General features: G+C 47.1%; 1 protein-coding gene across 1 annotated transcript in view; it reads left to right on the top strand.

Moving 5' to 3' along the window:
• The window catches only part of KIF9 (kinesin family member 9), a 53,490-nt gene that overhangs the window by 14,189 nt on the left and 26,962 nt on the right, over positions 1-12,339 (top strand). The window contains exons 7-14 of the mRNA XM_014596095.2: positions 679-762; positions 879-971; positions 2,319-2,466; positions 3,380-3,444; positions 5,986-6,063; positions 7,727-7,795; positions 8,266-8,370; positions 11,167-11,222. Coding sequence (XP_014451581.2) covers positions 679-762; positions 879-971; positions 2,319-2,466; positions 3,380-3,444; positions 5,986-6,063; positions 7,727-7,795; positions 8,266-8,370; positions 11,167-11,222 — 698 coding nt within the window. The remainder of the gene's footprint in view (positions 1-678; positions 763-878; positions 972-2,318; positions 2,467-3,379; positions 3,445-5,985; positions 6,064-7,726; positions 7,796-8,265; positions 8,371-11,166; positions 11,223-12,339) is intronic.

Genomic DNA, 12,339 nt, shown 5'->3' with positions numbered 1-12,339 from the left:
TTTCCATATCTATAAAGTGGCACAGGAGGTTTTCCAAAGACAACAGCTTGGCTAAGTTCCTGTTCTTGGGTCTCCTTTCCCTAGTGTGAAGCTGTCTGCATCTCTAGCTCTCAAAGATTCGGCCCCTTTGAGGCACAGACAGGCCAGCCCTCTTTAGATCCCAATGGCAGGTGCCTCCTTCCCTCTTGCTTCACCAGTCTGTTGTGGAGCAACAATCACATTACCCCTAATTGAAGCACTTGCTTGTGGTCCCTTCCTACCATATAAAAAAACTGTAGTTGTATGTTATACTTAGAATTTGGGGAACTCTTTGCTTCTTGCTTATCGTGGAACTGAAACTTGGACTGAGCCATTGTCTCAGAATAGGACTTACCTGACTGCTCCTTTGAGAGCCAGACTGCTTGGAGAGATCGGGGAACTCTGACCTTTCTTTTAAAAGGCATTGGTGGTAAAACACCCTAGAGAATCATACTAGTAGTGCCCCAGAGCATTAGGCAGATAACACTTGTTCCTCAGATAGAAAGCTTATCCAGAGATAAGCAAGTAATGATGTTGTTCTCTCTGCATGTAAAAGATCCAAACAATGCTTATTTAACTGTGTGAATTTATAATTTTCTCTTGATTTATTCTACTGAGTCTTATGCGTAAAACCACTGCCCTTTCTGACTTAATTTTCAGGGTGAAACCAACAGAGTAATAGCTGAGCACACTCTGAATAAAAACTCCTCCAGGTCCCATTGCATCTTTACAATCTATCTTGAAGTAAGTGTTCCAAGATTTTTTACTCAGCTCTCTAAGGGTATTTACAGCTTTATGTTATATAATGCACTTCAGTCGTGTGATGTATTAGATATACATTATTCCCCCCCGATCCCCAGTCTCATTCCAGGATATTGTCAGATGCCAAATACATCACTTCAAAAATTACCCTGGTTGATCTCGCGGGTTCAGAACGGCTGGGAAAGACTGGGGTAAGCTGACATAAAACAGTCCCTCTTTCTAGGCAGTGGGTCCAGTTACGAAAGTGGAGTTTTAAGATTTTCCCACTAGGGTTAATGGAAACAGCCAAACCACATTTCCTTTGCCATTTACTGCTACAGGAGTTCTCAGGAGTGAATGAGCCTTAGATTTTCACTTGTGAAAAGTAAATTTTATTGTAGCTTGTTTCTGGGGAAACCAGTCCCAGAAGAAAAGAGCAGTGATACTGCTGCTTCTACATGGCTGCTCTCCCTGATGTAGCTATTAGTATCCCTTTGCTATATTTACATGTGAGTGACTAATTGCAGAGTTATCAAAACCTGATTGACACAAGAATCAACCCCTTTGTCAGTGAATAGGAAGAACAATAACAGATCTTCACAGTCCCCTTAAAGCAAGAACTTGAATGTTTTCAGTAGCTGTAATGTCTTCTATGAAATCTGAAGATGTGTAGGTCTCCATACTCTTCCCATCTGATTCCTGATGCATGCTTCCTTCCAACAAGGTCATGGCTCAGTACAGGCAGGAGCTGGAAGCATTCAGCTTTACTTGGCCAAAGAACCTGTTTTGAACAACAGCTTTGTGCTGCCAGTGGAAATTTTTTAGTGCCTGATGATATCACGTGGAATTGAGGCAGTAACCTTGGAACATTAGGGAACAACAACTGAAACCTTTTCAGAGCTCGCATGTGATCATCTATATTGGGTCAGCAAAGAAATCCCCAGGGGCCTTGTGACAGATGGAGGGTTTCCCTTTTCAGGGCAAGAAAAGCCAGTGTTTCTAGCAGACTTACTTCTTGCTTTCCAATTCACTTTTCAGCCCTTTAGAAGCTGTAATCTCATAGTTACTTAATCTGTGTTGGAGTTTTCATCTCATTACCCTTCCCAGTCAGACAGAGCCCTGGCCTAGGATGATGTAGTTGGGGCTGGTCCTGCTTGGAGCAGGGGTTGGACTAGACGGGACCTCCTGAGGTCCCTTCCAGCCCTCATTTTCTATTATGATTGATACGCTCAATAAAGTGGAGGTCCTTTGAAGTCTGGAGGTCTGTCTAGACTGGTTAAGACAGGCCAGTTTCTGTAGCCAGTGACTTACACGTGGCTGACATTATGTCTGTCCCTCTTTGACTTCCCCATGTGAATACCCTGAATGGCTAAGTCAGCTGGATTCAGCTGTTGGCTTGAGTCCAGACTGGGACTCAAATTCACACTCCTAGAACTATAGTGAGCTGCTTTAACCCTCTTCCATCATGCCCCAGATGCAGTGACATGTATCCTGCATTCTGCAGTTCACCCAGAAATATGTGCTGTGGAAATGGTTTGCTTTTTTGGTCTTTGTTGCAGTCTGAGGGGCAGGTTCTGAAAGAAGCCACCTACATCAACAAGTCTCTGTCATTCCTTGAACAAGCCATCATTGCACTAGCTGATCAGAAGAGGGACCATATCCCCTTCCGGCAGAGCAAGCTCACTCATGTGCTTAAGGATTCATTAGGTAAGGACCTGGCATTGGAACAACCCTGACCAGAGTAACTGGAAGATGTCTTGGTTACAGTTATTACAGGCAGAAGAGGCCAATGATGAAAAGCATGCAGTCAACTTTAGGCTAATAGTCCTACCTATGACAACACGGCATTAGTCACTATTCAAATATAACATCTGTTTTCATACCCTAATGAAACACCAGGCATGCATACGGTACAAACCTCATGCTACTCAAGCCAGTAGAAACCTCGCTAAACTTTTCTCAGCTGAAAACACTTTAAAAGCACATCACTAGCCTTTCCAGATTCTGATCCTATAAATGTCCTTGGCTCTTGTTAATCCCAGCAGGAGTTGATGATGATCAGCATCTGGCAGCAGAGGACAAACCCAAAAGCCCTATTACATCTGGAATGCGCAGGAAAATCTTCCACCTTAGCAACACTGAATGACAATCTGAATAGAGAAAGCAGCTGAAGACAGGCCGCAGACATCTGTTTTAATAACTGAAGTCGTAAAAATGTAGGATGGGCTTTCCAAAGCTCTCAGTATTAGCCTATTAAGTTCTTGTTAAACTCCGTGACAAAACCGCTATTGATTTCACTGGGATAAGAGGCCAGCTCTGAGAGTTTGTGAAATCCTACCCTTCAGCTTTACCCCACTCTCCGCACTTACAGTTTGCATTGCCATGTACTGAGTATAAACTCATAAGGAAGCAAACGTATGTTGCCTGTATTCTTAACTCATTCCATACTATCGTGTTGATGTATGTTACTTTATGTGGGGACTACTGGTGACTGAGGGGAAAAATATCAAACTAAACCCTAGTTCTCTTTTTCTTTCTTGAATCACTGTAAAATATAAAACTTTCCAGGAAGGAAACCAATACAGAGCACATCATATTCCTCCTCCTTGCTTGTTTTCAGGAGGAAACTGCAATACTGTCCTGGTGGCAAATATCTATGGTGAAGCTGCGCAGCTAGAAGAAACTGTAAGTTGAGAGGGTTTTCTTCTGAAACGATGCCAAGGCCCACTTTCGAGATGTTTAGGTCCTGTCCAGATTTCAGTTGAAACCCATGCTGGCCATAACCATGTTAATTTTCATAGGGCCAAGAAAAGTATCAGGTTTAGTTCATCAAAATGACTTGCTCCCACACCTTACAGTTGCTGCATGTTGGAAACACCATAGGGCTAAATTCATCTGTTTGCTGCAGCCTCTTTGTACAATCTAACTCATCCCCTGAGGATGCTGATCCGCCAAGAGGGAACATGAGTGTCTCAACTAGAGGAATGCTTGTGGCCAGATATTGCTGGGATAAAGGAGGCATAGCTCTAGTCATTGTTGTTTTATCTGATGGAAACCCTCTGTCCCCAAATCAGAACAAAGAGGCTTACTTTGTCAGGTGGGGTTCTGGAGTAAAGAGAGAGTAATGCCTGCCTCTTCTAAAGGGCCTCTTTTTTATCAGAAAACTGAACAGAAGTTTAACTAGCATTCAGATCAGGCACACACACAGTCATACCTGGGAGGCAATGGGGGAACGTAGGCCATACCCCAGGCCCTCTGAGTTCCTGCTGGATTCCTTATTTCTTCCAGTCGTTAATTCCTCACGTCCTGAACTCTGCAATCCTCCCAGGTTCACAATCACAGACATACAGTCATTAATGACGTGTATCTATCTACACATTGATTGGGTATATGTTAATGAAGGCTTTGGTCGTGAAGACCTCCCCAGCTAAATGAAAAATTTATGGTAAGGAGTTTCATCTAGATGCCCTGCTCCTCTGCTCCAATGGTGTGCACACTGGGGCAAGCAGCAAGAGTTTGAGGCCGTAGCAGAAGTTGCTCAGGGCACAGCCATGTCAGATTTAAACGAATCTGCAAATTCTGCTAAATACCTTATCACAAGGACACAAGAAAGGAAAGGGCCCAAATGTGATAAGGGTCTCAGGTCTTGCCTCCACGTTCATTGTTTAGCAGCTGCTTAGCTGTGATAGTCTTCAAAGGAGATCAGTTAGGTTTCGACTCTCAACACTGAGTGGCCTTCCTTACAGTAAAGGGTTTCAGTGACTTTGTTGGTGTTACTGTGGTCAAGCACTTAGTCAGTGTTTTCCTGTTTAGAACTCATCAAAAATTGGAACCTGTCTTTAGCCAAGATTAACCCACAATTTCTGTTATTTTTAGTAACACATTTAGAGCAACAACATGCGGTTTCTTTCTGTATACAATGGAGGATAAATACAGGTTGGAGGCGCTTATGCCAAGGCCTTTAATGTGTTCCTTACAGTGTGGTTCTAACAATGTGTTTGGAATACAGTCCACAGCGAAGCCAGCACAGCTGTACCGTTACACAACAGGCCTGACTTGGCTCTCAGTTGTGACTCCATGAGTAGTTGTGTGCCTAACTCCTCATCGGTAAGCTGTGGAGCAGGAATAATGAATGGGCGAATAGGTCATGAGCCCCAGGCACTGCCTAAGGGGGAGCACTGGTCTGGAGCTAGTGGGACACCTCATCCTCCCATCTCCCTCTCCTCCTCCCCCTGCACCTTCCTTGCCGTGGCTCTGGCTCTGGCAACAGGGAGGGTAGAGGAGAGGCAGCGGTGTGTAGTGTAGGGGCAATGCTGTTTCACTGCCACTGGGGGGAGAAGTCACTTTTTTGCCACCAGAAACTGGTTTAAATGACTGTTCAACACACATGTTGGTGGCAAAAAAGGAGGTAACATCTCCCACCCCCATCAGTGAACCTCTGGCCACTGCTGCTGCATTGTGCCGCCACCATCCAGGGTGCCGTACTGACCAATTACACCTCTGCTGTAGAGCAATTCTCCATAGGCAGTTGATGGTAGCCTCGCTGCTTAGGTCATTTCACATTGGACTAAATAACATTTTCTGTAAAGCACTGAAGGAGCTAATCCTTCAGGTCACTGGGGAAGGAGTTAAACTATCAAACTTTTTTTTTAAAACAGAATTACTAGACAAACAGCCTTCTCTTCTATCGAGTACCATTGTTGACATTTACAGTTTGCATTGCGATAGTGCCTAGAAGTGAATGACCTTGCCAAGCATATAGCTGCTGCACTTTGTACCCATTGTAGTATTGTCAGAGTGCTGGGCTTTATTTCTAGAGGTAATCAAGACTGGAGGTCATGAGAGCGAGGTTGAACATTGCCAGCTCTTGAGTTCAGTTGGATGCGGAACAGGCTTCTGGCCAGTCTTAGAACGAAAAGAGCATCTTCAAAGGCCCAGATCCACTGTGCTAAGTAGTCTACACACATATAACAAAAAGTGATAGTCCCTGCCTCAAGCATTCACTATTTAAAGTAAGCATCGGAAGATGAATAACCATGTAGAAATGACTCACCACTAGAAAACATATTCCTGGAATGGGGACAATTTAGGATGACAGCTTATGATGATTGCTTTTACACTGCTGTCAGCTGGGAACTGATGGGACTAAAACAACAAAGGTTTGTGAGTCTGGCATGGTGACCCAGTCTGCTTCCTGGTTACTAAGTCTACTATAACGTTTTTCAGCTGTCCTCTCTCCGTTTCGCTGCCAGAATGAAATGGATCACAACGGAGCCAACCGTCAATGAGAAGCATGATCCACAGGTGGGTAAATGTTGGGGGGGGATATGGAAGGAAAGTCCGTGAAGATTTAAGAAGGCAGTCCCCTAACATTTCCAGTGACGGGATCACATCTTATTAGGGGGAATGTCTGATGGACTCACTAGAACAGCTCCTGTTCTATCTGTGTCCTTGCAGGCCACCTGCTCTGCTGTTGGTGGTCACCCAGTATCTCTACAGGAATTGTTTACATGGAAAAGTAACGTTAGAGAAATAACCAGTGTATTTTGGTTCACTTATTAGACTTTAGCAGATGGAAACAGGGAAGCAAGTTAGCACCATGGAGACAGAACAAGAGGTAGTGGGCTTACATTGCAGCAGGGAAGATTTATTTTAGCTCTAAGGAAGAATGTTCCAACTGCGAGAGAGGTTAAGCTTTGGAGCAGGTTATCTGGAGGGTCTGTGGAATTTCAGGCACGGGAAGCTTTTAAGTGCTGATTAGACAAACATTTGTCTGGGCTGGTTTAGGCAAGAACAATCCTGTCTTGAGCAGGGAGCTGGACTCAGTGATTCTTTGAGCCCCTCCAGCCCTTTTTTTTGTGACTTTTTAATAAAATAGTTTTTCATCAGGCTGCTAGCAAGTGCTCTAGGAACTGCTGGTGGCCCACAAATCAGTTTGGTATATGCTGATCCACAATGCACCTAAGCCTTGCTGTATTATTTTCCAGTCTCGCCTATCTACCTTCAAAGTGTGCACAGGCAGGGTAGTGACCTGCAAGAGGTTTCAGAAGAGGCTATGAAGGATAGGGATGGGCAGTTTGGAAAAGAACAGCTCAGAGACTGAATAACGTTATTGTAGCTGGATACTCAGCAGGAGCTTTTTCAAAGTTATATAGGGCAGTTCGGTATGAAACCCAAAGGCACGTCTCCATGTTCATAAATAAGCTTTAGGTAATGTGCATTAAGTCTAGCACCTCCAGGCATTTATACGTGTGCTCTGGAAGGCATGGGGGAGCGGGGGTGCTAAAATAAGCGCAGTTTTGAGAGCCATGCTAATTGAAAGTGCCTGGAGCATCACATGTATCAGTGTCCCTTCAATGAAAAATGGTGGCAGGAACTTTGTGTATAAATGCCCGCAGTTTTTTGTGATGCTGTGATGTGTATTAAAATAGGTTAATGCGCATTAAAGTGCACATGTAGATGCGTCCAAAGGGAGTTGGACACCTGAAACTTCCCTCTAAGTAGTTAATGCTCCTATATTAGGGAGATGCAGCTCTCACATTCCTGGTGTGCCTGCTTCTCCTGTTAACATCGGTGGCAGAACCTCCTCTGACTTCAGTGAAAGAAACATTCAGGATTTCTTCTATGTTCTTCTGCTTGCAAAACAATGCTGCATAATCCAGAGAGACACCGGAGGGCTCTCCCAACCAGAAAACAATCAATGGCCCTCCTGTTGGTGGCTTAAAGTGACTCTGCAGGTAGGGGTTCTGGGGCTCAGCTAAGGAGGTTGTCCAGCTAGCATACCATCAGAGGCAAAGTGATTTCCAAATCACTCATGTGCCATGTCAGTGATGCAGGCCCAGCCGTAGACTCTCTGGGAGGTGGCACCTAGCTCTAGCAGTATCTAGCAGGTCTTGGAAATGTGGTTTTGGCCAGTTCTTTCTCCAAGAGCACTTGGTTACTTGCCATCTTTTTGTTTTCCTGCTAGCGGATTGTGAAGAATCTGCAGAAGGAGATTACTCTTCTGAAACAAGAGCTGGCCATGCATGACAGCCTGGTAAGGAACAGGCGGCAGCCATTAAGCTATCTTAGTGGGGATTTTAGCATCTGCTTTATCTTGACCTTAATTTAGCAATAGGATCAGGTATATTGTTACTGGCCACGTTTTTCGATGCCCTCTCTGCCCCCAGATGAGACCTTTGAGTTTTGACAGAGTTTTGAGGATCACTCCCTGTTACTTTCCCATTCCACAGGGTCCTGGCCATCAATACCCAGCTATAAACAGATGGCTTTGCCCTTCAGATTCATCAGTGGCACCCTTAATTGATCCAGAGGGGGAGGTAGGGAGTGTTCCACTTTCAGAAAGCGCCAGAATCTGATACCCTTCCGGCACTGAGGAGGAGAAGCCAAAGACAAGAATTAATCCTAAGGCTCCCCCAGAGCAGAGTGAGATGAAACAATCACTAGGGTGGGATTTGCCCGGCTTTTTATCAGTTGCTTCAGGTGAATTGTTCTTTTTCTTCCTAGGTAAACCGCTCGCCAGTGAATTATGACCCTCTGAACGAAACCCAGATAGCAGAGATTAACTCTCAAGTCCGCAGGTACCTGGAAGGAGCCATAGATGAGATTGATGTGAGTAGCAGACACGGGCTCATACAACTTGTTCAGCTGGTTACTTTTGCCTGGCTTCCAGCCACCTTTGGAAGGAATGAAGCCACTTGATGGAGGAGCTGATTTGAAAATTAAAGGGGGCACTTATTTTTTTTTCTTTATACGCTTCCCTGTTCTTTAAAGGAGGATCTGAATACCCTCCTTATCCTCTCATCCCACCTCGACTTTGAAGCAAGCTGAGGGAGGCTGCTGCTCAGGCCCCAGACCCAGTGAGAAGTTCTGCTCTGAGCTTCCTTAAATCTCAGAACGTCACAGTCGTGTTAAAACCCTGCCCTCTCAGCGTATGGCTGACACCTCATACGGTACCCCTCAGACAGCAGCCCGGGTTCTTTGGGAGAGCAGATCTGTTAAGACACCTCCACCCACATCTATCTGCTCTTTTTCTGTTTTCTCACTCTCAGAGGCCCTTTACCCCAGAAACCCTCCCTCCAACTGGCAGGGGTGGGACAAAATAAGGACATTCTGTGAGGAGAGATGGCTTCTGTAAAATCCAGGGAGTGGGTTTGGGTCAGGAGCAGCCCGATGAGTAGGAGCAGAGAAGAAATGAGGAATTTCTAATGGGAAGAGATGTCTTAGGTGGGCTCTGGAGGTTTTTAGAAGGATGGATGGCCTCAGTGAGAGAGGGGAGAAATCCCATCAGGACTCCTAAGAGAAGAAGGATGGTTCTTTGTCTAGAGCCGTATCCTATGGTGTGAGGTGCCTGGGTGCAGGTCCCTGCTGTGCCCCAGACTCCCTGTCACTTAGTCTGCCCCACTTCCTTTAGAAGGGGCAGAGGGGGACTGCACAGAGAAAAGAATTAAAGACTACAAGGTGATCATATAGGTAGACAGCTAGACTCCACCTTGTGTGAATGGAAAGGGAGTGGCAGAGCCATCGCAGTTAAACTCTGCCTCATGAATATTTTGTAAACTGCTTTGTATCACAGGTTTGTTAGAACCAGCTAATAATTCCTTAACCCCATGGCTGCATGGGGTATTTGCACAGCTGCAGCCTTTGCCAGCCTAGCAGAGATGTTTCTCAATCCCACATCAAAAGAGTTGAGCAGTGAATCATGACCTCAGCTACAGGGGCCCAGTTTTCCCCAGGCAGGATACAGGTAGCTCTCTTGAGTGTCTTGTACCTGTGGCAGGGGCTGCAGTAGGCTGGGACAATGCCAGCAGGGAAGGCAGCCAAGCAAAGCCCCCCGAATGTCATTCTAAAGGGGAGGTGTGTGGTGGAGCACCTTTGGGGGTGCTCGCCACTTGAGGGCTCTCACAGGCTCTGAGGGTAGCCTGCTTTGGAGGAGCAGCAGGGGAAACCTCCCCCAGGTATTATTTTAAGGGGTAAGGTGTGTGGCAAGGCACTGTTGGTGCCAGCCACTTTAAAACCAGAGCCAAGCAGCCAGCAGGTGCTTGATTGCGGTGGGCATTTTAGATCTCTGGCCGCCCTTATAAACAGGGCAGTTCGCTGCTTGCAGGCCAGGCAGTAACATCGCCTGGTTGCAAGGCTGTATGCAGCATCCTGGAGGTAAGGGCAGGAGCTGCAGGGGATGGTCTGGAGGCTCCTGGTCCTGGGCATGACCTGAAACTGTACCCTGCCGGGAGTGGGTGGCCTGGTGGGGCTCTCAGTGTTGCGGAAGCCCCCAGGAAATACCCAGCCAGTTATCACCCCGGTGAAAGGTGGTTAGGGGTTCCTTAACCCTATCCCTCACCTTTGGGTGGGTCTGGTAACATCAGAAGTAGGGGGGGGGGCCAGGCACGGCCATGACCACCTGAGCCCTGTGGGGTATAGGACCCCGAGGAAAGGTAGTTGGGGCCAGGCATGGCTACAGCCACCGGAGCCCACCAGGGAGGGAAGCTCCGTGGCCCCAAGTGAGGGGGCGGTGTGGAGCCCCAAGTGAGGGGGGGATGGAAATGAGCAGCCCCATGAGGGGGTAGTGTGGAGCACCAGTGAGGGGGGCAGAAATGAGGACCCCAGTGAGGGGGTGGAGATATGGAGCCCCAGCAAAGGGGGCAGTGGGAGATGTAGAGCCCCAGTGAGGGGGCAGAGACGAGGAGCCCCAGTGAAGGGGGGGAAACCAGAGGGCCACGAGCCAAGTATGTTTATATATGTAGAGTTGCCCCCGGAAGGGGCCAGAGAAAGCTTAGACCCGATCAGGTAATTGGCTCTACCCTGGTGAGGGTCACAGGAGAGGCCCAAAAGATGGTACGTCTGCCACCCAAGTTATGAACTAGATAAAGGCTATGGCCTAAGAGGCCTGCTCCAAGAGGGATAATGAATAAGGCAGAATAAGTTGTCGATGTATGAAAGAGACCCTGTGAGAGAGGGTGGAGTGTGAGAGGAGGGCGGTATAAATGTGAGTGTGTCTGAGGCCTGACGACGAGGCCTAAGCTTGGGCCGGCTGTAGGCCAGGAGCACTGTGTCATCTGGATGCCATCTGTGAGCCTTGGGCTGCAGTGTAGGGGAGGATTGGAGCTGCAGATAGCGCTCCATGGCATCAGGGCAAGAATGGGCAGCCTCTCACCTTAATTAACATTGTAATTAATTAAGAGCAAGGCATGGCAGGCGAGTCAGGTGGGTGGCGTGCCCAAAGGCAAGTGGGGAAACTAGCACTGGGGCTAGTTGGGAAGCCCCACTTTGCCACAGTACCCTATAGCTGGAGAGCAGAGCCTTGGGATTCTCTAGTATTTCAATCTGCTGCTCAGCACAACATGTTTCTGACCACAGCTCACAGAGGTGCCTACTGTTATATCTTCACTGTACACTTCTCTTCCCTAGATAATGAACATCAGGCAAATCCAAGAGATATTTAACCAGTTCAAAGTGATTCTAAGGTAAGATATTGCACCCAGGGGTTGAATCTATATATCCCAGCCTCTTGCCATGATACTGTTTGAGATGTCGCTGCAGAATAAGCAGAGAATAACTTCTGGCTACAAAGGGCTGCTGTTTTATATGGTAGGCCAGCTGCTGGATAGTCCACTGGTCCCTGACAGTGGGTTGCACTAATTAGTTAAGTCTGTTCTCATGTTTCTTTGGGAGATGCTACCTTTAACCTCATCATCATCATCATCACCGTCGTTTGTACTACTTTTCCTGGCCCCAGCGAGCTTCCAGCCTAAATTCAAGACAAGAAACAACAGCTGGGAACAGGCACAAGAACTCAGTGAGACGGCATGTTCGGCAGTGATGTCAGCACACCCGCAGCCTAGCCATTATCAAGCCTTTTCCTGGGCATCCCAGCAAGGGAGAGCTTTTAAGGGGGGATTTGAGGGAGCATAGTGAGGTGGTTCTGCAGAAGTTTACATGAGCTGCTTCAAGGAGCAAAGGGCAGCGTGAGAAAATGCTGACTGGGTTGGGAGCTGACCTCTTGGTACCAAATGAGAGATGGGAAGGAAGGAGGCAACAGGCTGCAAAGGACTTTGAAAGTGAAGACAAGCAGCTTTTCTTGTGTTAGAGAAGGGGGAAATCAGCGAAGCACTGGAAAAAGGGCGACATGGTCAGAGCAGTGGGATAGGAAAGTGATCCTTGCAGCAGCCTTCTGGATAGCTGTCAAATGCCGAAGTTACACGTGATGTCACCGCAGGAAGATCTGTCTGGGCTTGGAAAAAGCAGTTTGTTCAGAACCCAAGTGCCTGTGATACAGCACAAGGCTGAGCATTTGCTTCCCGGACCTTGGACTCATTCAGATCTCTTGCTGTGCGTTTGCTATGGGCTGTGGGGATTATTGCCTTGCTTGTACAGGGGGCATGGTCCTCTACCCAGCATCTCTTGACTGTATAGTAACAAACTTTTACAGAAGCAGGATGTTGGCTGCCATGGCCCCCCTGCTCTACCTCTGGCAGGTTTGGGTGTGATGTCCTTTGTTGCATCAGGGTTGACTGTGGGTTTATTAAGAGGTTAGTTTATGGATCTGTATGGTTTGGATAGGGATGATCCTGCCTCAGGCAG

This window comes from Alligator mississippiensis, chromosome 5 (assembly GCF_030867095.1).
Source record: "Alligator mississippiensis isolate rAllMis1 chromosome 5, rAllMis1, whole genome shotgun sequence".
NCBI classification, from domain to species: domain Eukaryota; kingdom Metazoa; phylum Chordata; order Crocodylia; family Alligatoridae; genus Alligator; species Alligator mississippiensis.
The sequence above is the reverse complement of the archived record's forward strand: the minus strand, read 5'-3'. Positions and strand labels throughout refer to the sequence as shown.